A 25253-nucleotide genomic window follows, 5' to 3' on the forward strand; every position below is an offset into this window, starting at 1 on the left:
ATCGTGATCATAAATATTTTTTTTCCTTTCAGATAGAGCATGCAATATTATCAGATTTATTTTGTCCTTTGGTTTTCATTTGTTGAACAGCGGGTATGTAGGCTCAGGAGTGTGCATGTATCAGAAGTATTATGACAGCAGTTTTGCATCAGTGTTATACACTTTCAAGCACTAGATGAAAGCAGTTTTGAATACTGTATAACATTGTTAAAAGCCATATAGTGCTCCACACACAAGCATGCTACCTACCTAGGTTTGCTCTTCAACAAAGAATATCTTGGGGACAAAGTCAACTTCATAAAAGAAGAAAACTGGAAACTTTTTTTAAATTGTATGTTCTATATAAATCGTCAAAAGAGAAATGTTGGTTTTCATGCCTCTCAGAAGCGCGCACTGGTCTCTAGCCCACATAGATCACATGACCGATTAAACAAACCAATAAGACTCCAAATGCTGAGTCTTAGCACAGGAATTAGCTGTTTGGGCATTAGACCAGGGGTGTTAATTGGTTGATTTACCTCTGCACTTATTAGGGGCAGTATTAGATCTCACTGGTTATAAAAGATTGTTCCCACACATTCCTGTGCTAATTGGTTGATTTACCTCTGCACTTATTAGGGGTAGTATTTAGATCTCACTGGTTATAAAAGATTGTTCCCACACATTCCTGTGCTAATTGGTTGATTTACCTCTGCACTTATTAGGGGCAGTATTAGATCTCACTGGTTATAAAAGATTGTTCCCACACATTCCTGTGCTAATTGGTTGATTTACCTCTGCACTTATTAGGGGCAGTATTAGATCTCACTGGTTATAAAAGATTGTTCCCACACATTCCTGTGCTAATTGGTTGATTTACCTCTGCACTTATTAGGGGCAGTATTAGATCTCACTGGTTATAAAAGATTGTTCCCACACATTCCTGTGCTAATTGGCTGATTTACCTCTGCACTTATTAGGGGTAGTATTTAGATCTCACTGGTTATAAAAGATTGTTCCCACACATTCCTGTGCTAATTGGCTGATTTACCTCTGCACTTATTAGGGGTAGTATTTAGATCTCACTGGTTATAAAAGATTGTTCCCACACATTCCTGTGCTAATTGGTTGATTTACCTCTGCACTTATTAGGGGCAGTATTAGATCTCACTGGTTATAAAAGATTGTTCCCACACATTCCTGTGCTAATTGGCTGATTTACCTCTGCACTTATTAGGGGCAGTATTAGATCTCACTGGTTATAAAAGATTGTTCCCACACATTCCTGTGCTAATTGGTTGATTTACCTCTGCACTTATTAGGGGCAGTATTAGATCTCACTGGTTATAAAAGATTGTTCCCACACATTCCTGTGCTAATTGGTTGATTTACCTCTGCACTTATTTGGGGCAGTATTAGATCTCACTGGTTATAAAAGATTGTTCCCACACATTCCTGTGCTAATTGGCTGATTTACCTCTGCACTTATTAGGGGTAGTATTTAGATCTCACTGGTTATAAAAGATTGTTCCCACACATTCCTGTGCTAATTGGTTGATTTACCTCTGCACTTATTAGGGGCAGTATTAGATCTCACTGGTTATAAAAGATTGTTCCCACACATTCCTGTGCTAATTGGTTGATTTACCTCTGCACTTATTTGGGGCAGTATTAGATCTCACTGGTTATAAAAGATTGTTCCCACACATTCCTGTGCTAATTGGTTGATTTACCTCTGCACTTATTTGGGGCAGTATTAGATCTCACTGGTTATAAAAGATTGTTCCCACACATTCCTGTGCTAACTGGTTGATTTACCTCTGCACTTATTAGGGGTAGTATTTAGATCTCACTGGTTATAAAAGATTGTTCCCACACATTCCTGTGCTAATTGGTCGATTTACCTCTGCACTTATTAGGGGCAGTATTAGATCTCACTGGTTATAAAAGATTGTTCCCACACATTCCTGTGCTAATTGGTTGATTTACCTCTGCACTTATTAGGGGCAGTATTAGATCTCACTGGTTATAAAAGATTGTTCTCACACATTCCTGTGCTAACTGGTTGATTTACCTCTGCACTTATTAGGGGGCAGTATTAGATCTCACTGGTTATAAAAGATTGTTCCCACACATTCCTGTGCTAACTGGCTGATTTACCTCTGCACTTATTAGGGGCAGTATTAGATCTCACTGGTTATAAAAGATTGTTCCCACACATTCCTGTGCTAATTGGTTGATTTACCTCTGCACTTATTTGGGGCAGTATTAGATCTCACTGGTTATAAAAGATTGTTCCCACACATTCCTGTGCTAACTGGTTGATCTACCGCTGCGCTTATTTGGGGCAGTATTAGATCTCACTAGGTTTGAAAGATCATTCCCATTTTATTTATAGGTTTTTTTTAATAGCCGACTATATCAGGAAGGTGCTGTAAAAAAAAAATACAGAAGCACATTTTTTTTGAACAGTTATGTTCCTCCCATTTTATTACTGTAATGGGGAAAAAAATGACGAGCTGGACAGCCGGTATATATAATCAACTGACATTTGTAATTTTATTGTTTGTCTTTATTAGAAAAGTAATGTTTAAATTCTGTGAATTTCTGTTTCTTATTTTGTTTTCCCCCTCTTCTTTGTAATAGAATATTTTAATAACTTATATTGGAATGTTCTTCGGAGGAGATTATATTTTCTCATGGACCAACTTCCTGGGCTTAAATATCAGGTATGTAGATGAGTTTACATATAAATTGTAAGGCAATGTTATCCTGGCGTGGCTTCTTTTGCACTAATGCTACGTAACGCTTGTGTAAACTTGAGTTTAAGATTAAAATGTCTACATGTGCAAGACACTTAAAGGGACATGAAACCCAAAACATTTATTTCATGATTCAGATAGAGAATGCAATTTTAAACAACTTTCTAATTTACTTCTATTATTTAATTTGTTTTATTCTCTTGGTATCATTTGTTGAAGGAGCAGCAATGCACTACAGGTTTCTAAATAAACACATGGGTGAACCAATGACAATCGGTGTATATATATGCAGTGACCAATCAGCAGCTAGAACCTAGATTATCTGTTGCTCCTGAGCTTTCATAGATAAAGTTTTTAGCAAAGAATAACAAGAGAATGAAGCAAATTAAATAATAGAAGTACATTGGAAAGTTGTTTAAAATTGTATTCTCTATCTAAATCATGAAATAAAGATTTTGGGTTTCATGTCCCTTTAAGAAAAAAAAACATTGTTTAAACAGTTGTGAAGATAGTTATACTTTTTGCAAGTTGTCTTCTGTTTTTTTTAATTTATTAGGGCACATGAATGTTTGTGTTTTTTTCTTTTTATTGCTAGTACATTTATCTACCAATTAGCAGATGCTACCCAGGTGCTAAAACAAAAATGTGCCAGCTCCTATACTTACATTCCTGCTTTTTCAAATAAAGATATCAAGAGAACAAAGAAAAAATTACAGAAGTACATTAAAGTTGCTAGGCACATCCCCCAGTCGGATGTTTCTTTTGTGAAAGCAGGAGGCCAAAAAAGTTTGGACGTTCCATGCCGTCCTAAGGGCATTTTTTTTTTTTTTTTTTTTAAACTGGCGCTTTTAGGAAGGCATGGAATGTACTAAGGGTGTAAAAAGAGTCGGTCTCTTCAGCTGAGGATGTAGTGTGTAAATAATGGTTGTACAGAATATAACAATGCTCAAGGGACTTAAAGGACCAGTAAACACAGTAGATTTGCATAATTAACTGCATGATAACAAGACAATGCCCTAGCACTTAGTCTGAAATTCACATGAGTAGTAGATTTTTCCTAACAAATTTCAAAGTTATGTCTATTTCTACTCCCCCTGTACCATGTGACAGCCATCAGCCAATCACAAATGCATATATGTATATGCTGTGAATTCTTGCACATGGCTCAGTAGGAGCTGGTGACTCAAAAAGTGTAAATATAAAAGATTGTGCATATTTTTTTTTAATGAAAGTAAATTGGAAAGTTGTTTAAAATGACGTGCTGTATCTGAATCATGAAAGTTTAATTAGACCTGAGTGTCCCTTTTTTATTCTGAGTAGCTGTATCAGCTCCTTTATAACTTAAAGGGACGCTCGTTAAAATTTTAAACTTTCATGAATCAGATAGGGAATGCAATTTTTAAACAACTTTCCAGTTTACTTTTATCAAATGTGTTTTGTTATCTCAGTATTCTTTGTGAAAGCTAAACCTAGGTAGGCTCATATGCTAATATCTTAGCTGTTGAAGGCCACCTCTTATCTCAGTGCATTTTGACAATTTTTCAGTTGGACAGTACTAGTTCGTGTTCAATATAGATAATATTGTGCTCACTCCCATTAAGTTATTGATGTCTCAGCACTGATTGGCTAAAATGCATGTCTGTCAAAAGCACTGAGTTAAGGGGGCAGTCTGCAGAGGCTTAGACTTAAGGTAATCAGTGTTAAAAAGTGTATTAATATAACAGTGTTGGTTATGGGTAATAAAGGGATTATCTATCTTTTTTTTTTTTTTTAATCTCAACATTTTCAAGTGTCCCTTTTAACTGACCTCAGCAGGGGATAACCCTAGGATAACCAAGTTACAACATGGCAGTGTCAATTTAATGTATAGAAACTCTGAGGAACTGGAAAGACAATATATGTTACAGAATTAGGCTTATGAATCCTTGCAGGTGCTCTTCCAATTTTCAGAATTGGAAAACCAATTTCCTTAATACAGGGAGAGTCCACAGCTGCATTCATTACTTTTGGAAAATACAGAACCTGGCCACCTGGAGGAGGCAGACACCCCAGCCAAAGGCTTACATACCTCCCCCACTTCCCTCATCCCCCAGTCATTCTTTGCCTTTTCGTCACAGGAGGTTGGCAGAGAAGTGTCAGAAGATTACAGAGTGGGGGGGTGGAGCTAACCGCAGAAGTAACTAGATGCACAGTGCAATAGCTCCCGGCTCCAACATAGATTTTGGAGGTTCTTTTTGACCTGATATCCTATAAAAGGTGAGAGATATACTCTAACCCTATCCAAGAGCTTGCAATACAAAAAAAGCAATAACCGGAAGCGCCTTCATCTTGTTTGGCCTACTCATTGCGGCCTTGCCACGAGGTGGTACGAACATGGAGGATCCCCTCATGTCTATGCCAACCCTCTTTGCAGATTACGACCGCAAACTGATGAGCAGATTTGACCGATTTATATAGATCATTAGACCCCATGTTACGGAACAAGACGACACTAAGTCTTATAAAGTGGTGGCTGTGGCTCCTAATACACAAAGGAGCGCTACCCAGGGGAATGCCACTCGACATCCCTCATCAGACTGAGTTAACTGGGACCCAAAGAGGTGAATGAAGTTCTGAGATGTGACGATGCACTATCCGGAATGAGCCCACAATCTACTGTGCATCTTCAGGTCTGTGTGCGGTTGGGTGCTTGTGAGAGTCCCTTGCCTGCCTTGGTCCCTATCCAGGGAGACGCGACTGGCTCTCTGGAGGGGGTCTGGGGAAGTGCACGAGCTGCAGTGATATCGGAGGAGGGTCTACATCCTATGCTTGGGCTGTTGACATTGGGACACCTCTCTTTGCATGATGGTGGTTCTCTATTGCAGCAAGAAGATTGTTGGAATCAGTACTTGCTGCCCGCTGTCCGGTTCCTGTTTGGAGGAGTTGTCACCTGGCTGACCACACAGATTTGGCATTGTGATCCATCTGCGAGCTGTGCCTTCCGCTTCTGCTTCATTGCCATCTTTATTATAGATGCTTTGACTGGCATAGGGTAGTTGCGCAGAGCACCAGGTTCCAGAATGCCAGTATTGATGGACATTGTGGGACTTTCTGATCCGTGCAGAGCTGGGTATGGGAGATTTTCCATGGGACAAACGAATGAGGGACCTTTATGTACTACCGCATTTCTACTATTAGAACAATACACCTGATTACTAGCCCTGAGAACATTTGTATGGGACTTAACATAATTCTCTCCTCCCAACACTAGCTTAAGTGTTCCGTGTATGTACAGTTCTGATATGCCCATTGCAGTCCCTATCTAGCCCCTATTTATATGTCTCTGTAATGATGCGTGTTCTAGTTTTTTTTCCTTAGTAGGGGGTATTACGCTGATTTTGTTAGAACACAAAACTGTGTGTTTTCATGTGTGTTATGCATATACACTGCTGTCTGCGTAACAACGGCCAGTGATCACTAGGCCTTCTTGAGCGACATTCGTCAAAACCTTAAATGAGCCCCTCACTTGGGCTTATTTTTGGTAGAGACATGCATAACTCTTTAACATCATGCTGTAGAATTCTTTCCCTATGGTGAATTTGTGAAGTCCATCACTTATTGCATCAATATTTAAATCAGTCTATGCTTAGGTGAGACACAACACACTATTGTAGCCCTATAATTGTCTCATAATGGTTGAATTCTATAGTCTGTAACAACCTTCAGCCCCCCCCCCCCCCCTTCTATGCAGTAAGGGATGAGTATCTTTTCCTCTGCATTAATTTTCTGGCAGAGTTTCGTAGTCTCTGCCTAGTTCAGAGTCTGGTTAAAGCCTTCTCCCATATATATAACGAAAGACTCTTCTGGCCCTAAACTTAAAGGGACAGTCAAGTCCAAAAAAAACTTTCATTTTTTCAAATAGGGCATGTAATTTTAAACAACTTTCCAATTTACTTTTATCAACAATTTTGCTTTCTTCTCTTGGTATTCTAGTTGAAAGCAAACCTAGGAAGGCTCATATAATTTCTAAACCCTTGAAGGCCGCCTCTATTTTATTTGCTTTTCACAGCAGGGGAGAGAAAGCTCATGTAGGCCATATAGATAGCATTGTGATCACGCCTGTGGCTAGTGGCAGACACTGCACTAATTGGCTAAAATGCAAGTCAATAGATAATACCTAAAAGTCATGTGATTAGGGGCGGTCAGGAGATGCTTAGATACAAGTTAGTCACAGAAGTAAAAAGTGTATTAATATAACAGTGTTGGTTTTGCAAAACTGGGGAATGGGTAATAAAGGGATTATCTATCTTTTTAAACAACAAAAATTCTGGTGTTGACTGTCCCTTTAAATATTAGTGAACATAGGTATAAATAAATATTTCTTTTAGTCAGGTTGTCTGCTTAACGTTACTATGCTTATCTTGATTCTTGATGTCTGATTAGAACTGATAGTTATATTAGAGTAACTTTCATTACAGAATGTATTTTGTTATTACCCTATTATACTTACATTGATACCTGAAGACTGTCTGGACACAACACTTGAATCCGATTATTGTATACGCTGTTAACTGACACTACTGATGACTGATCTGTGTCATCCAAGATCTTTAAAGAGTGTGTTCCCACCAGTGGAGCTGGATGTCTTTGACACAAAAAACTTTTACATTTTTTAATGAGGAACAAGAGTTTGGCTGCTAGGATTATTGTATATCGTATTATCATGGTGGTGTGTTTACTCTGTTGCCAATTTTTGAGATACAGTTTGTATCTTTAGTTGCCATGTATGTAACAATGTGTTATGCTTCCTCAATAAAGAGAATTAAAAAAAAAATTACGGAGTAGTTCCTTAGGAAGGGTATCTGCCCTTCAAGATGGGACTGGAGTTTTAGTTCAGTCTTGTCAGCCTCTCAGTGAGAGCGTTGATGAAAAATTAGTCTGGAGATGCAGGGAAAGTCTTTCTGCAAAACCATACAGACTCATATTAACAGCTCCTTAAGCAATCAGCGTTGACCAGTTTCGCTGCCTGCTTTCTTATCTCAAGTCCATGTCAGAAGCGCTGCTACATTTGTGATTTTGACTGCTTATGTGTAGAGACTTTTTGGGGCTCATGGGCTGATACGGAACGTACAGGTTATTTTTCTAGGTTCGGGTGATGATTCCCTCAATATTTTCGAGACAATAGTTGTGCCTCAAATTATTAGAATCCCAGTTCCGAACTCTCAGGAGTTTGTGTCATATGACAGACTGGACCTGTTTGTATTTTGTTTGATACACTCCTTTGGCTATCTCTTTTGTGTGCTTGCCTATTTTATTTTTTATTCTGTTTAGGATAGTTTTTGGTTTTAGAGCTCGGGGTTGTTGTAGACACTTTTTAGGAAGACGTTTCGCCACTGGGATTTTGGTCGCGATTGTTGGAGACTTCCGGTGGAAGTATGTAGGTCTCTGTTCGGGGTGATGATTCCCTCAATATTTTCGAGACAATAGTTATGCCTCAAAGCTTATTTCTCTTGTTAAGTGTATCCAGTCCACGGATCATCCATTACTTGTGGGATATTCTCCTTCCCAACAGGAAGCTGCAAGAGGATCACCCACAGCAGAGCTGCTACATAGCTCCTCCCCTCACTGCCATATCCAGTCATTCTCTTGCAACTCTCAACAAAGATGGACGTAGTAAGAGGAGAGTGGTGTATTATAGTTAGTTTTTTAACTTCAATCAAAAGTTTGTTATTTTTAAATGGTACCGGAGTGTACTGTTTCATCTCGGGCAGCATTAGAAGAAGAATCTGCCTGTGATTTCTATGATCTTAGCAGAAGTAACTAAGATCCATTGCTGTTCTCACATATTCTGAGGAGTGAGGTAACTTCAGAGAGGGAATAGCGTGCAGGTTTTCCTGCAATAAGGTATGTGCAGTTAATATATTTCTAGGGATGGAATTTGCTTGAAAAATGCTGCTGATACCGGATTAATGTAAGTTAAGCCTTAAATGCAGTGATAGCGACTGGTATCAGGCTTATTAACAGAGATGCATACATTATATATGCTTGGTGACAAAACTTATTGGGGCCTAGTTTTTTTCCACATGGCTGGTTTGATTTTTGCCTAGAAACAGTTCCTGAGGCTTTCCACTGTTGCAATATGAGTGGGAAGGGCCTATTTTAGTGCTTTTCTGTGTAGCTAAAAATACTGACAGACATTCAGCTTCCCTCTGCATGATACAGGACATCTCTGAAGGGCTCAAAAGGCTTCAAAGTCGTGTTTGAGGAGGGTAACAATCACAGTAGACTGTGGCAGTTGTTGTGACTGTGTTTAAAAAACGTTTTTGTCATTTATTATTCTGTTTTGTTATTAAGGGGTTAATCATCCATTTGCAAGTGGGTGCAATGCTCTGCTGACTTGTTACATACACTGTAAAAATTTTGTTAGTGTAACTGCCTTTTTTCACTGTTATTTCAAATTTTGTCAATTTGTTTCTCTTAAAGGCACAGTAACGTTTTTTATATTGCTTGTTAACTTGCTTTAAAGTGTTTTCCAAGCTTGCTAGTCTCATTGCTAGTCTGTACAAACATGTCTGAAACAGAGGATACTTGTTCATTATGTTTAAAAGCCATGGTGGACCCCCATAGGAGAATGTGTACTAAATGTATTGATTTCACCTTAAACAGTAAAGATCAGTCTTTATCTATAAAAGAATTGTCACCAGAGGGGTCTGTCGAGGGGGAAGTTATGCCGACTAACTCTCCCCACGTGTCGGACCCTTCGCATCCCGCTCAAGGGACGCACGCTAATATGGCGCCAAGTACATCAGGGACGCCCATAGCGATTACTTTGCAGGACATGGCTGCAATCATGAATAATACCCTGTCAGAGGTATTATCCAGATTGCCTGAATTGAGAGGCAAGTGCGATAGCTCTGGGGTTAGACGAGATACAGAGCGCGTAGATGCTGTAAGAGCCATGTCTGATACTGCGTCACAATATTCAGAACCTGAGGACGGAGAGCTTCAGTCTGTGGGTGACGTCTCTGAATCGGGGAGACCTGATTCAGAGATTTCTAATTTTAAATTTAAGCTTGAGAACCTCCGTGTATTGCTTGGGGAGATATTAGCTGCTCTGAATGACTGTGACACAATTGCAGTGCCAGAGAAATTGTGTAGGCTGGATAAATACTATGCAGTGCCGGTGAGTACTGATGTTTTTCCAATACCTAAAAGGCTTACAGAAATTATTAGTAAGGAGTGGGATAGGCCCGGTGTGCCCTTTTCCCCACCTCCTATATTTAGACAAATGTTTCCAATAGATGCCACTACACGGGACTTATGGCAGACTGTCCCTAAGGTGGAGGGAGCAGTTTCTACTTTAGCAAAGCGTACCACTATCCCGGTTGAGGACAGTTGTGCTTTTTCAGATCCAATGGATAAAAAATTAGAGGGTTACCTTAAGAAAATGTTTATTCAACAAGGTTTTATTTTACAGCCCCTTGCATGCATTGCGTCTGTCACTGCTGCGGCGGTGTTCTGGTTTGAGGCCCTGGAAGAGGCCATCCATACAGCTCCATTGACTGAAATTATTGACAAGCTTAGAACACTTAAGCTAGCTAACTCATTTGTTTCTGATGCCATTGTTCATTTGACTAAACTAACGGCTACGAATTCCGGATTCGCCATCCAGGCACGCAGAGCGCTATGGCTCAAATCCTGGTCAGCTGATGTGACTTCAAAGTCTAAATGACTCAACATTCCTTTCAAGGGGCAGACCTTATTCGGGCCTGGTTTGAAAGAAATTATTGCTGACATTACTGGAGGTAAGGGTCATACCCTTCCTCAGGACAGGGCCAAATCAAAGGCCAAACAGTCTAATTTTCGTGCCTTTCGAAATTTCAAGTCAGGTGCAGCATCAACTTCCTCTGCTTCAAAACAAGAGGGAACTTTTGCTCAATCCAAGCAGGCCTGGAAACCTAACCAGTCCTGGAACAAGGGCAAGCAGGCCAGAAAGCCTGCTGCTGCCTCTAAGACAGCATGAAGGAGCGGCCCCCTATCTGACAACGGATCTAGTAGGGGGCAGACTCTCTCTCTTCGCCCAGGCGTGGGCAAGAGATGTTCAGGATCCCTGGGCGTTGGAGATCATATCTCAGGGATATCTTCTGGACTTCAAAGCTTCTCCTCCACAAGGGAGATTTCACCTTTCAAGATTATCTGCAAACCAGATAAAGAAAGAGGCATTCCTAAGCTGCGTACAAGATCTCCTTGTAATGGGAGTGATCCATCCAGTTCCGCGGACGGAACAAGGACAGGGGTTTTATTCAAATCTGTTTGTGGTTCCCAAAAAAGAGGGAACCTTCAGACCAATTTTGGATTTAAAGATCCTAAACAAATTCCTCAAAGTTCCGTCATTCAAGATGGAAACTATTCGAACCATTTTACCCATGATCCAAGAGGGTCAGTACATGACCACAGTGGACTTAAAGGATGCCTACCTTCACATTCAGATTCACAAGAATCATCATCAGTTCCTGAGGTTTGCCTTTCTAGACAGGCATTACCAATTTGTAGCTCTTCCATTCGGGTTGGCTACAGCCCCAAGAATTTTTACAAAGGTTCTGGGCTCACTTCTGGCGGTCCTAAGAACGCGAGGCATAGCGGTGGCTCCTTACCTGGACGATATCCTGATACAGGCGTCAAGCTTTCAAATTGCCAAATCTCATACAGAGATAGTTCTGGCATTCCTGAGGTCGCATGTGTGGAAAGTGAACGAAGATAAGAGTTCTCTATCTCCTCTCACGAGGGTTTCCTTCCTAGGGACTCTAATAGATTCTGTAGAAATGAAAATTTACCTGACGGAGTCCAGGTTATCAAAACTTCTAAATGCTTGCTGTGTTCTTCACTCCATTCCGCGCCCCACGGTGGTTCAGTGCATGGAAGTAATCGGCTTAATGGTAGCGGCGATGGACATAGTGCCATTTGCGCGCCTGCATCTCAGACCGCTGCAATTATGCATGCTCAGTCAGTGGAATGGGGATTACACAGATTTGTCCCCTCTACTAAATCTGGATCAGGAAACCAGAGATTCTCTTCTCTGGTGGTTATCTCGGGCCCATCTGTCCAAGGGTATGACCTTTCGCAGACCAGATTGGACAATTGTAACAGATGCCAGCCGTCTAGGTTGGGGTGCAGTCTGGAACTCCCTGAAGGCTCAGGGTTCATGGACTCAGGAGGAGAAACTCCTCCCAATAAATATTCTGGAGTTAAGAGCAATATTCAGTGCTCTTCTGGCTTGGCCTCAGCTAGCAACACTGAGGTTCATCAGATTTCAGTCGGACAACATCACGACTGTGGCTTACATCAACCATCAAGGGGGAACCAGGAGTTCCCTAGCGATGTCAGAAGTCTCCAAGATAATTAGCTGGGCAGAGACTCACTCTTGCCACCTGTCAGCGATCCATATCCCAGGTGTAGAGAACTGGGAGGCGGATTTTCTAAGTCGTCAGATTTTTCATCCGGGGGAATGGGAATTCCATCCGGAGGTGTTTGCTCAATTGGTTCTCCGTTGGGGCAAACCAGAATTGGATCTCATGGCGTCTCGCCAGAACGCCAAGCTTCCTTGTTACGGATCCAGGTCCAGGGACCAGAAGCGGCACTGATAGATGCTCTAGCAGCGCCTTGGTTCTTCAACCTGGCTTATGTGTTTCCACCGTTTCCTCTGCTCCTTCGTCTGATTGCCAAAATCAAACCGGAAAGGGCATCGGTGATATTGATAGCGCCTGCGTGGCCACGCAGGACCTGGTATGCAGACCTAGTGGACATGTCATCCTTTCCACCATGGACTCTGCCTCTGAGACAAGACCTTCTAATACAAGGTCCTTTCAATCATCCGAATCTACTTTCTCTGAGACTGACTGCATGGAGATTGAACGCTTGATCCTATCAAAGCGAAGCTTCTCCGAGTCAGTAATTGATATCTTAATACAGGCACGAAAGCCTGTCACCAGGAAAATTTACCACAAGATATGGCGTAAATATCTTCATTGGTGTGAATCCAAGAATTACTCATGGAGTAGGGTTAGGATTCCTAGGATATTGTCCTTCCTCCAAGAGGGTTTGGACAAAGGATTATCAGCTAGTTCTTTGAAAGGGACAGATTTATGCTCTGTCTATTCTTTTACACAAGCGTCTGGCAGAAGTTCCAGACGTTCAGGCATTTTGTCAGGCTTTAGTTAGAATTAAGCCTGTGTTTAAACCTGTTGCTCCTCCATGGAGCTTAAACTTGGTTCTTAAAGTTCTTCAAGGGGTTACGTTTGAACCCCTTCATTCTATTGATATCAAACTTCTTTCATGGAAAGTTCTTTTTCTGATGGCTATTTCCTTGGCTCGAAGAGTCTCGGAGTTATCTGCCTTACATTGTGATTCTCCTTATCTGATCTTTCATTCAGATAAAGTTGTTCTGCGTACAAAACCTGGGTTTTTACCTAAGGTGGTTTCTAACAAGAATATCAATCAAGAGATTGTTGTTCCATCATTATGTCCTAATCCTTCAAAGAAGGAACGTCTTTTGCATATTCTAGACATAGTCCGTGCCTTGAAGTTTTACTTACAGGCTACTAAAGATTTTCGCCAAACATCTAACCTGTTTGTTGTTTACTCTGGACAGAGGAGAGGTCAGAAGGCCTCGGCAACCTCTTTCTTTTTGGCTTCGGAGTATAATCCGTTTAGCCTATGAGACTGCTGGACAGCAGCCTCCTGAAAGGATTACAGCTCATTCTACTAGAGCTGTGGCTTCCACCTGGGCCTTTAAAAATGAGGCCTCTGTTGAACAGATTTGCAAGGCTGCAACTTGGTCTTCCCTTCATACTTTTTCCAAATTTTCCAAATTTGATACTTTTGCTTCTTCGGAGGCTGTTTTTGGGAGAAAGGTCCTACAGGTAGTGGTTCCTTCCGTTTAAGTTCCTGCCTTGTCCCTCCCATCATCCGTGTACTTTAGCTTTGGTATTGGTATCCCACAAGTAATGGATGATCCGTGGACTGGATACACTTAACAAGAGAAAACATAATTTATGCTTACCTGATAAATTTATTTCTCTTGTAGTGTATCCAGTCCACGGCCCCGCCCTGTCCTTTTCAGGCAGGTCTAAATTTTAATTAAACTACAGTCACCACTGCACCCTATGGTTTCTCCTTTCTCGGCTTGTTTCGGTCGAATGACTGGATATGGCAGTGAGGGGAGGAGCTATGTAGCAGCTCTGCTGTGGGTGATCCTCTTGCAGCTTCCTGTTGGGAAGGAGAATATCCCACAAGTAATGGATGATCTGTGGACTGGATACACTACAAGAGAAATAAATTTATCAGGTAAGCATAAATTATGTTTTTTCTTATTTTGATTATTCTCAGTTTTCCTAGTACTGCTGGAACTTAAAGGGACACTGAACCAGAGATTTTTTCTTTCGTGATTCAGATAGAGCATACAATTTTAAGCAACGTTCTAATTTACTCCTATTTTTCTTCGTTCTCTTGCAATCTTAATTTGAAAAATAAGGCATCTAAGCTTCTTTTTTTGGTTCAGGACTCTGGATAGCACTTTTTTATTGGTGGTAGAATTTATTCACCAATCAGCAAAAACAACCCAGGTTGTTCACCAAAAATGGGCCGGCATCTAAACTTACATTTTGTATTTCAAATAAAGATACCAAGAGAATGAAGAAAATTTGATAATAGGAGTAAATTAAAAAGTTGATTAAAATGTCATGCTCTATCTGAATCAAGAGAGAAAAAATTTGGGTTCAGTGTCCCTTTAAGAATTTTCCGTTTGACCCTTGAGTTTTATAACAGATATGTTGTATCCTAGATGACAGACAGGACTTGTTTGGGTACTAGTTAATTCTGTTCTTTCCTTCTACACAAGAGGAGTTATTCACGCTATTCCGGTCCAGACAGAACAGGCCAATCTATCCTAGATGACAGGCAGGACCTGGTTTATGTTCTATCTTGGATGGGCGTCTGATACTGGATCATATGGATCCTAGAGGCCGGAGCTAGGCTTTACTTTCTGCCTTGCTGGGCAGTTTTTCCTCTTGATTTTGTCATTCGGCAGAGAGGGAACAGCTGATTTTTGGATTCATTGTCCGGTACCTTTCGCAGGGTGAGAAGATTTTCACCCACTGTTGGTGCTTGGTCCAATAAAGGGTTTTCTCGTCCTGCTTGGGTTCGATGTCCCTTAAGCCGAGCTTATTAGATTCCCTTTTGAGGGAGAATATATGGTTCTCTCTACCTTTGTTCAGGATGGATATCTTTCCTGTCTCATCCTTTTGAGCAAATCCGGTACTTAGGGACTGTATCTTTCCGTGTACCTCGTTGCTGATCCTAGGTTTTTTTTTTCTTGGTATCTGGGGTTTATTGTACAGTATCCTACTTCCAGAGTTTACAGTAGTTCCCGAGTCTTGGTGATTCTGGTTTCCTTACCATCACCTGCTAGATGATTTTAGGGAATTTCTCTTGTCTTTTCCATCCTCCGAGTTGGACTTCGATCTGAGTTTCTCGTGTAGGCTCCAGAATGGATCCTTGGATGCTGTTTGATTTTTCAGACAGGAAGACTTTTTTATTTTTTTTTACCTTAAGACCTTTCGAAGTTGGAGTTCTTCATCGGTTTATGCCCTGCAGTTTTCCTTCAGGCCTTCATTGGCGCTGTGGGAGGGTGATGTGTTTATCCCAGACCGAGACTTCAGCATTATTTTTTTTATCAGGTATTTGTAGAGCGCAACAGGTTCCGCAGCATGACATTGTTGTTGAATTTGTCTTAAAAGACTATCATGGACTTCCGGTTGGGTGCATTTATCTCAAGTGTTCCATCCAGATCTTCTTGCCCTGATTTTTTTTTTTTTTCCCTTTTAGCTCTCCCGGAGCAGTTTTGACTTGTCACTTCCCTGTCAGTGGGGAGAGAGGGTTTCTGGAGGTCTGTGGCTGTTTTCTCCCGATTTATTCCTGGGGTTCTTCAGACAGACATTCTGCTTTGAGGATCAGGTCTTCTGGGTTCGTACCAGTTGGGTCTTCTCAGTGGGTGGATCTCTTTCTGAGACAGAGTTCATCCGGCGTAGACAGGAGGGTCTCGACTTTAGTGGTGTGCGGATCTGCTTTTTGGCTGTGCTTATCAGGAAAGGATGTTTCCACTACACATTCTTTTGATCTGGATACCTGAAGGGTATCGAATGTGTATCTGAATGAGGTAGTCAATCGTGTTTCTCAGGGCGTCCGTACCTATCCCAAGTTTTCCCCTTAGCGGGTCGTGGTCTGGGATCCTTAGGCAGAACTATTGGATCTTTAACATGCTTGGGAGGTTTAATTTAACCTTCTTTTTCGGCCATGTCCCTCTTTTCCGAGGATACCTCGATCCTTCTGGAGCAGGCGTCGGTAAGTCTGATTGCTCCAGTTGTGCCCGCGAGTTCGTATCACCGTTTATGGGTTTTTGCCACTATGGGTGTTCCTTGTTGCAGAGATCTGCACGGTCAAGGCCCCTTTGGCGTCATGGGATCGTTTTTTTTCTGCTCGGGCAGATTGTGAAAGATCGCTTGGGCTTAGCCGTGAGTAGGTGTGTTCTGAAAGGTTTTTATCCTTTCCTTCAGTAGCTGGTCTCGTCGTCTATCCTAGGGTGGTGGACCCCCCATGTTTGTCGGGAGTAGCAAGTTCATCCTGACTGTTTGATTTCCGGGGGTTCTCCTTTGATCTACTACAGGTTGTCCTGGAGAAGGGTTTTCCAAGCTAGTTCACAAAGGGGCGGCCAGCTGTAATAGCCTGATGGTTCGCTTAGCTGCCTTTAAGGTTAAGGTTTCAGGTTGCAATCAGCTGTAGTTCCTTGCCCTGGCATGTGGGTTCGCAAGCAGATTTTAGATACTTTGTTGTTCTCCTGTCCCAGATGTTTATTGAACTTTCAGGCGTTCAGTTCCTTTTGCTAAGGTGCCGACTGCGGTCAGGCAGTTGAGTTCAGTCTACTGCTCCCTCTTGGAGTTTAGATTTATTTTTAGGGGTTGCAACAGGTATACTTTTGTACCCGTGCAGGAGGTGGTCTTTGAAATTTCTCTTCATTGATCTATTAAGTCTGTAGAATATTATCTACGTGACAGTCTCTATTGCAATATGACAATCAGTACTCCTTATGGGGTTCCCATTTTAAGGAGGGGGGAGGGGTTCATATTGAAGCGACGCCTCAGTGTAACCAGGTTACAAGTAGTAGTTACATGGTAAGCCACTCTTGGGCCAATTGATCAGTGACTATAAGCATGAGTTGAGAATGACATACACATTATAGGAGCAGTTTAGACATGACATAGGGAAAATCTCGGGTCAGATATCCAATAAGGTAAAGTGATTTCCAAGTATACAAATGAGAAGACACTTAAATGCAGCATAGCATTACAACAAGATATTTACCTGTATCAACTGTACCTTATTCAGGGCTTATAGAAGCATACCTAATTCAACAAGTAAATAATTTGCTCATTGCGTATATTGTTTTCAATCTTTGCAGCTAAGAGAGTGTGGAAACATGTTGCAGTATTAACAGTTAAGGATAGTTACTATTGAGGAAAAGGCACAACTATGTAATAGGAAAACATAGGAACTATTATCATAAGTATTTTATAGTTAAGACTTCTGTTCTACGGTTTGAATATTCAGTGGGTATTATATGATGACCCAGGGAGCTTGGTGAGTTAGTAAATAAGCTATGGTATTAGTACCTCCTCTGGCAGGTCTCATGTAAATGGAAACTCTCCGTACCTCCCAATTAATAGGTCTGTAAGTATAGAACATATGATAGTGCTGGCTTCTGCTATGTCCCACTGCCCTGGCCGCAGGCAATGGAACCAATCTATGTGCATAGAAAATGATGGCGTCAATAGAGCACTACAAAATTTGGTTGCAATAATATGACCTAAATAGTAAAATTATTTAGAGAGGAGTTTAGCAAAAGTAATATCTTATTAAATATCCCTGAAATATTCGTACATTAATGCCATTATGAAGCCAAACCATATGTCGTGTAAGTTGAGGAGTATCACATATAGTACATAATGAAAACTATTTACCATGAAACCTCATTATATATTATACAATAGTACTGGAAACGAATCCATTACAGTTTGTTTCTCTAATTAGTCCCTAAGAGAGAATGAACCTTGAGATTTGTGAACAAAGCCAAGGTATATGACACATACCGTATATTAAATCCAGGCATTTGTTGAAAAGTAATAGTCAAGTAAAGTATTTTACAAAGGTACATAGATCTGTAGTAATTATAGAGTTAGTATGAGCTTGTAGAATTGGTAAGTGAGCCTATCAGATCTTGAATAAAGCATATACTCAAATATCTATATTGGGCTCAATATATCCTACTTATACTTCAGGTGTGTCTAAAACTGCTATGAATCATGCAATTAAACAGGGGAAGCAAGACAATAACGTGTTCACATATAAGCATGCGAGAACAGATACATGGAAAGAAAATCCCATAGGATCACTGAATACTGCTGTAAGCCACAGGGCCATCAAAAACAGACACCAATCTAAAGTAATGATGAGCAAGTCCCTGCAGTAAATGTATGAGTGTCCATAATGATGAGTCTGAGGATCTATCAACTAATAAGCTTCATAGACTCATAGCATCATAATAAACTATAGTTCGCTTGGGAGAGAGTGGGTTATGGTTCTGGTATGGGGTTTGATAACCGGGAGCTTTCTAGATTATTTCCAGCCATCTTGCTCACGCCAGCAAGAAGGCTAGAAACATGTTAAGTCAGCCGATAAAATTTACCCTACCCCAGATCTGAGAACCAAAGACGCAGAAGCCGCTGGTGAGCTCTGTCTGAAAATCACGCTGTCACATCTAAAGTGGGCCTTCTGATTCTACAGGGTGAATCCGTCAACAGGCAGTGATCTATATGTGTGCGGTTCTCTCTCGCTGCCTCTTACCACTATCACATTTCCATTTGTAGGCTTGTGGTACCTGGGAGGTTTTGTGTTATAGGTGAGATCGTGAAGGTACGAGGAGTTGCTTAATCGTTGCCCGGGTCCTGTCGAGGTTAGGGTATCACACTCGGATGCACCCATAACGATCAATTGACGCCTTACTATCTCCCAGTATATGAAAGGCCATGGGGAGGAAGGTTGCGTGTATCTGGTGTAGGATAGAGGTAACAGCATTTCGTCGTTTAGAGGATTGAGCTGTGGGTATCTGTGTATGAACTTTAGAATCCACTCGCTCCGCCATTGCTGTTGCAGATGCTTCCCTGCACTCAAAGCTGCATTGTATCACATTTCTCAGGTTATTAAACTGGCTTATCATGCGATGTTCGAATTTTGCTAGGAGAGCTCTTATTTCATTATGTAAATCCTCCATTATAAAGTGTTAGAGCTGATAGTCCTTGGTTTAACTGGCTTACAGGTGCTAGAGGGATCCGATGTGCAAAATGGTGATTCTTACCACATGGCTGCACTTAGTAGCGTATGTTCTCCTAATATCTTCAGAAATGGTGTGTTTCTGTTTTCACTTGGTGCATTAAGTATCTGAGGTCTTTATCGTGAAAAAAGCAATTCAAGGCTGATATTGATGAGTTAATCCATAGTCCTATCCAAGAGCTGAACAGAAACACGTCTGGTCTCCTCGATAGTTGGCTCTGCCCCCCACCCCCATGTGTTTTTAACTCATGCAAAAGTATTGTAAGAAATATCACCAATCTGCTTCAGATAAGGATACAGCCAATGATTGATGCATACGCAGGTATGCCTTTTTTTCCTCATTTGCTCTCCAATTGTGTTCCTATCTGCACTTCGCACAGGGGCACAACTTATGCATTAAACCCACTTGCAGTATAGGCAGACTGAATGGGTCTTTTGGTTCTTCTCTATTGTCAAAATCAGGGATGCCCAACTGGTAGCAACACACAGCCCTTCTGCGTTGTTTTTTTGTTCCCTAGAAGCTGCAAAAATAAGAATTGTGCCATAGTTTTTGTAACCCCAAGAAAAATGGTAAGTAACAATGTGTGTTGGAGATTTCTAGTGGATGGGCAAACAAAGTGGCACAACTGAAAAGAGCACTGGGGAGAGGAGGATGGCAGATAGAGGGTACCCTGTAACTTTATCTAAATCTAGCACAGTGCCACTGGACATTTTTAAGAAAATTTTACCATTTGTGTTTTTAATATCCATAAATGTATACATGGTCCTTAAAGGGACATACAACCCAATTTTTTTTCTTTCATGATTCAGACAGAACATACAATTTTAAACAACTTTCCAATTTACTTCTGTTATCAAATTTTATTTGTTTTCTTGTTATCCTTTGTGGAAAAGCTGGGATGTAAGCTCATAAGTGTGCACGTGTCTACAGCACTATATAGCAGCAGTTTTGCAACAATGTTATACATTAGCAAGAGCACCAGATGGCAGCACTATTTCCTGTCATGTAGTGCTTCAGGCATGTGCATGCTACCTATCTAGGTATCCCTTCAACAAAGAATAACATGAGAACAAAGCAGATTTGATAATAGAGAATACAATTTAAAAATGTTTCCAATTTACTTCTATCTGAATGAAAGAAATTTTGTGTTTAATGTCCCTTTAAAGGGATACTGTAAATTTGTTTTGCTTTTTAATGTGTTCCAAATTACTTGTTATACTTACTGCAGATTATTAAATTATGGGAAATTGTTCCCTTGGGTTTATTTTTATATTTCAAATAGGTGTTTTGCTCATTAAATCCATCACCCATTGTTCTCAAGGGTTTGCTTAATTAAATTGGCAGGCCCTGCATAAAAAGCAGACCTGGTCGTATTTCTTTTTGTACGCAGTGTCTAATAGTTTAGGTATTCACATTCTAATTAACAATGTGGAGTTCAATGAGCAAAGCCAGCTATTAGATATACAAAAATATTTATCTTTAATCCCCCCCCCCCCCAGGAGGTTTATTTATGCGGTTATCTCCAGTTTACATAGCTTTTCTAAAAAGCATACTTATTTTTAGTATAGGTGGCGGTTTCAGCAGCCTTTGAAAATGTTGATCTGTTGTCCATCATCAGTTAAAACAAGTTTCTCCATTTATATATATTTTTTCTCTCCTTTTGCAGCATTGCTGGAAGCTTGGTATATTCATATATTACATTAACAGAAGAGCAAAAGAGCAAACAGCCTGAATCTATAGCCAAGTTGGACATTAAAGGAAAAAGTGCAGTGTGATCATTCGGACGTGGTACAACCTACGTAGGCAAAGCTGTGTATGTGGAATAATTGCCATATACGTTCTGCGGCACTTCACTCTGAGCGGCACTAATTTGCACATTTTATTAAAGAAACTTTAATGCCTTTTTTATACATTTTAGACATGATTGTTCCTAGTGAAAATTTTTATTTAAATTCTCAAGCAGTAAAATGAGTATTTTTATATTGTCTTAATACTTTTTTTTATTTTTTTCATGTAAATCATACCATGGAGTACAATGCAGTAAACCTTTATAGAACTATAAAGTCTGTTACAGAGGTTGACCATGGCTTGCAAGTTATGTTGTGCATAATGTTAAGTGAGCAATTTTTGTACCTCAAATTGAATGAAAAATCCAGCAAAGGCTATTTTGCACGCTGGAACAGGGAAATAATGTTTGTTTAAACATTTCTGTATCTACTCATTGGCTTCATGCATTATGTCCTTTAACTTTGGACAATCTCTAGTTTAAATGTAATTCATAATGAATATAAAACCTACATTTCAAAAATTTTAGTTCCAGAATCTTTATTATTGGACATTGAGCAAGAAACTCTTTTGTGTCTATGCAGGATTCATGTAAATTGAATGAATACGTAACGTGTGAGACATGGTCTAGTAGAGTTTAAGAGGGGATATTTTTATCTTATTAAAGTGACACTGGTGTAAAAATTAAAATGCTCTATTGTCAGTGCATTTTATTTTACTCTGTTTAATGCTCCTTTAAATTAATCCCATTGCAGGAGTTACACTAGATATATTTAATCTATCTCCCTCCAATGGATGCTGCCACTTTGGTTACTTCAGTTATCTGAAGTAAAGTTGCTTCACATGGGCAAACACAGTACATTGAAAGCTATATTATAAAATGGCAGCACCCAGGAGTTGAGGCAGGAAAAACCCAAATACTAAGCTTCTAAAATGTATTTAGAGTTGATGTAACTTTTTTAAATACATAGCCAAAAGTGGGCTCCTGTGCAACTCTGCAGGGGGCTATCAGTAGCATGCATATCCCTGGCTGCAGTGCTCTTAGTGCAACTTTAACCCCTTTGATGAATTTAAACACATTGTCAAAGTAGTTAAAAAAAAAAATAATAAAAAAATAGATGTAACAAAATAAAGCACTAAAATGTCCCTTTAAAATTATTGCTGCTTATATATGCATCCTTGTGAATGCACAGTAGTTTTCCTGGGGAAAGCAGAATCCTATAAAATCTCTATTTTTTAATTTCCTTTTTTGCAATAGATTATAATGGTTACAAATTGTATTTAAGCCATAAATAAACTGGTTGAAAGTTATTTCCAACACGTAGATATTGAACTTGAAATGCAATGTGCTTTTTTTTTCTTTTCTTTCTTTAGAATGGTAATCAATCTAAGGGCTAGATTCATTAAAGTGTACAAGGATTCTAGTCGGTAAAAAAAAACGCTTTTTTTTGTTTCATTAAGTGTTTCTCATGCCTGAGTAGGGTCCATATAATTACATGTATATTGAACCCCCCCTCACTGGGGAGTAACTTCATGTTTAGTGAATCTATCCCTTAGTCATTTTGTAATTTAAATGAAAACTTTTTGTGTTTTCAATGTGCACAAATTCAAATCAAAACATTGACATGTGAACCATGTATTTACATTTCTAGTAGTTTTTGTCATTTTGTACATATTACCTTGCTGTAAAATTACACTATATACATTAAAAAAAATGTTATGTACCAAGTTTAATTCTTTCTTGCATTTCTTTTGATTGGTTGTATTTAACTGTGCAGCTGAATGGCATAATCAACAAATGTGTAATAAAAAAAATTACCCGATAAATTAATTTCTTTCATATTGGCGAGTCCATGAGCTAGTGACGTATGGGATATACATTCCTACCAGGAGGGGCAAAGTTTCCCAGACCTCAAAATGCCTATAAATACACCCCTCACCACACCCACAATTCAGTTTAACGAATAGCCAAGTAGTTGGGTGATAGAAAAAGGAGTAAAAAGCATCAAAAAAGGAACTGGAAATATAATTGTGCTTTATACAAAAAAAAACATAACCACCATAAAAAGGGTGGGTCTCATGGACTCTTGCCAATATGAAAGAAATGAATTTATCAGGTAAGTTCTTACATAAATTGTTTTCTTTCATGTAATTGGCAAGAGTCCATGAGCTAGTGACTTATGGGATAGAAATACCCAAGATGTGGAACTCCACACAAGAGTCACTAGAGAGGGAGGGATAAAATAAAAACAGCCATTTTCCGCTGAAAAAATTTAATCCACAACCCAAAAAATAAGTTTTTCTCATAAATGAAAGAAAAAAACTTAAAACATAAGCAGAGGAATCAAACTGAAACAGCTGCCTGAAGAACATTTCTACCAAAAACTGCTTTTGGAGAGGCAAATACATAAAAACAGTAGAATTTAGTAAATGTATGCAAAGACCAAGTTACTGCTTTTGCAAATCTGATCAACTGAAGCTTCATTCTTAAAAGCCCACGAAGTGGAGACTGATCTAGTAGAATGAGCTGTGATTCTCTGAGGCGGGGACTGACCCGACTCCAAATAAGCCTGATGAATCAAAAGCTTTAACAAAGATGCCAAGGAAATGGCAGACGCTTTCTGACCTTTCCTAGAACCAGAAAAGACAAAAACAATTCCTGAAATCTTTAGTAGCTTCGACATAATATTTCAAAGTTCTTACAACATCCAGAGAATGTAAGGATCTTTCCAAAGAATTCTTCTTAGGATTAGGACACAGAGGGGACAACAATTTCCCTATTAATGTTGTTAGAATTCACAACTTTAGGTACAAATTTAAATGAAGTCCGCAAAACTGCCTTATCTTGATGAAAAATCAGAAAAGGTGACTCACAAGAGAGCAGATAATTCAGAAACTCTTCTAGCAGAATAGAGAGCCAAAAGGAACAACACTTTCCAAGAAAGTAGTTTAATATCCAAAGAATGCATAGGCTCAAAAGGAGGATCCTGTAAACCCTTCAAAACCAAATTAAGACTCCAAGGAGGAGAGACTGATTTAATGACAGGCTTGATACGGACCAAAGCCTGAACAAAACAGTAAATATCAGGAAGATTAGCAATCTTTCTGTGAAATAAAACAAAGAGCAGAGATTTGTCCCTTCAAGGAACTTGCAGATAAACCTTTATCCAAACCATCCTGAAAAAACTGTAAAATTCTAGGAATTCTGAAAGAATGCCAGGAGAATTTGAGAAGAGCACCATGAAATATAAGTCTTCCAAACTCGATAATAAACCTTCCTAGAAACAGATTTACGAGCCTGTAACATATTATCAATCACTGAGTCAGAGAAACCTCTATGACTAAGCGTTCAATTTCCATACCTTCAAATTTAACAATTTGAGATCCTGATAGAAAAACGGTCCTTGAGACAGAAGGTCTGGTCTTAAAGGAAGTGGCCAAGGTTGACAACTGGACATCCGGACAAGGCCTGCATACCAGAACCTGTGAGGCCGTGCTGGTGCTACCAGAAACAAACGAATGTTCCATGATGATTTTGGAGATCACTCTTGGAAGAACTAGAGGCTGAAATATATAAGCAGGTTGGTAAAATCAAGGAACTGCTGATGCATCCGACTCTGCCTGAGGATCCCTGGACCTGGACAGGTACCTGGGAAGTTTGTTGTTTAGATGTGAAGCCGTCAGATCTATTTCTGGAAGACACCACATCTGAACAATCTGAAAAAACACATCTGGATGGAAAGACCACTCCCCCGGATGTAAAGTCTGATGGCTGAGATAATCCGCCTCCCAATTAACTATACCTGGGATACGTACCACAGAAATTAGACAAGAGTTAGATTCCACCCAAGCAAAGCTGTAGAGGTCTCGTATGAAAACGAGCAAAGGGGATCGCGTCCGATGCTGCAGTCATGAGACCTAAAACTTCCATGCACATAGCCACTGAAGGGAACCATTGAGACTGAAGGTTCCGACAATCTGAAACCAATTTTATTTGTCTCTTGTCTGTTAGATTCAGTGTCCATGACTCTGTCTCTATCTGGAAACCTAAAAAGGTGACCCTTGTCTGAGGAATAAAGGAACTTTTTGGTAAATTGATCCTCCAACCATGTCTTTGAAGAAACAACACTAGTTGATTTGTGTGAGATTTGGCAAAATGTAAAGACTGAGCTAGTACCAGGATATCGTCCAAATAAGGAAACACTGCAATACCCTGTTCTGATTACAGAGATTAGGGCACCGAGAACCTTTGAAAAAATTATTGGAGCTGTCGCTAGGCCAAATGGAACAGCGACAAATTGGTAATG

At 39.9% G+C, this 25253-nt stretch overlaps 1 protein-coding gene across 1 annotated transcript in view; it reads left to right on the forward strand.

The window, feature by feature from the left end:
- Positions 1-22674, forward strand: part of LOC128640926 (UDP-N-acetylglucosamine/UDP-glucose/GDP-mannose transporter-like) — a 153398-nt gene extending 130724 nt beyond the window's left edge. The window contains exons 9-10 of the mRNA XM_053693386.1: positions 2626-2708; positions 20828-22674. Of these exons, the coding sequence (XP_053549361.1) occupies positions 2626-2708; positions 20828-20936 (192 nt within the window). The 3' untranslated portion in view covers positions 20937-22674. The remainder of the gene's footprint in view (positions 1-2625; positions 2709-20827) is intronic.
- The last annotated feature ends 2579 nt before the right edge of the window (positions 22675-25253 follow it).

This window comes from Bombina bombina, chromosome 10, assembly GCF_027579735.1.
Source record: "Bombina bombina isolate aBomBom1 chromosome 10, aBomBom1.pri, whole genome shotgun sequence".
Classification (NCBI taxonomy): Eukaryota; Metazoa; Chordata; class Amphibia; order Anura; family Bombinatoridae; genus Bombina; species Bombina bombina.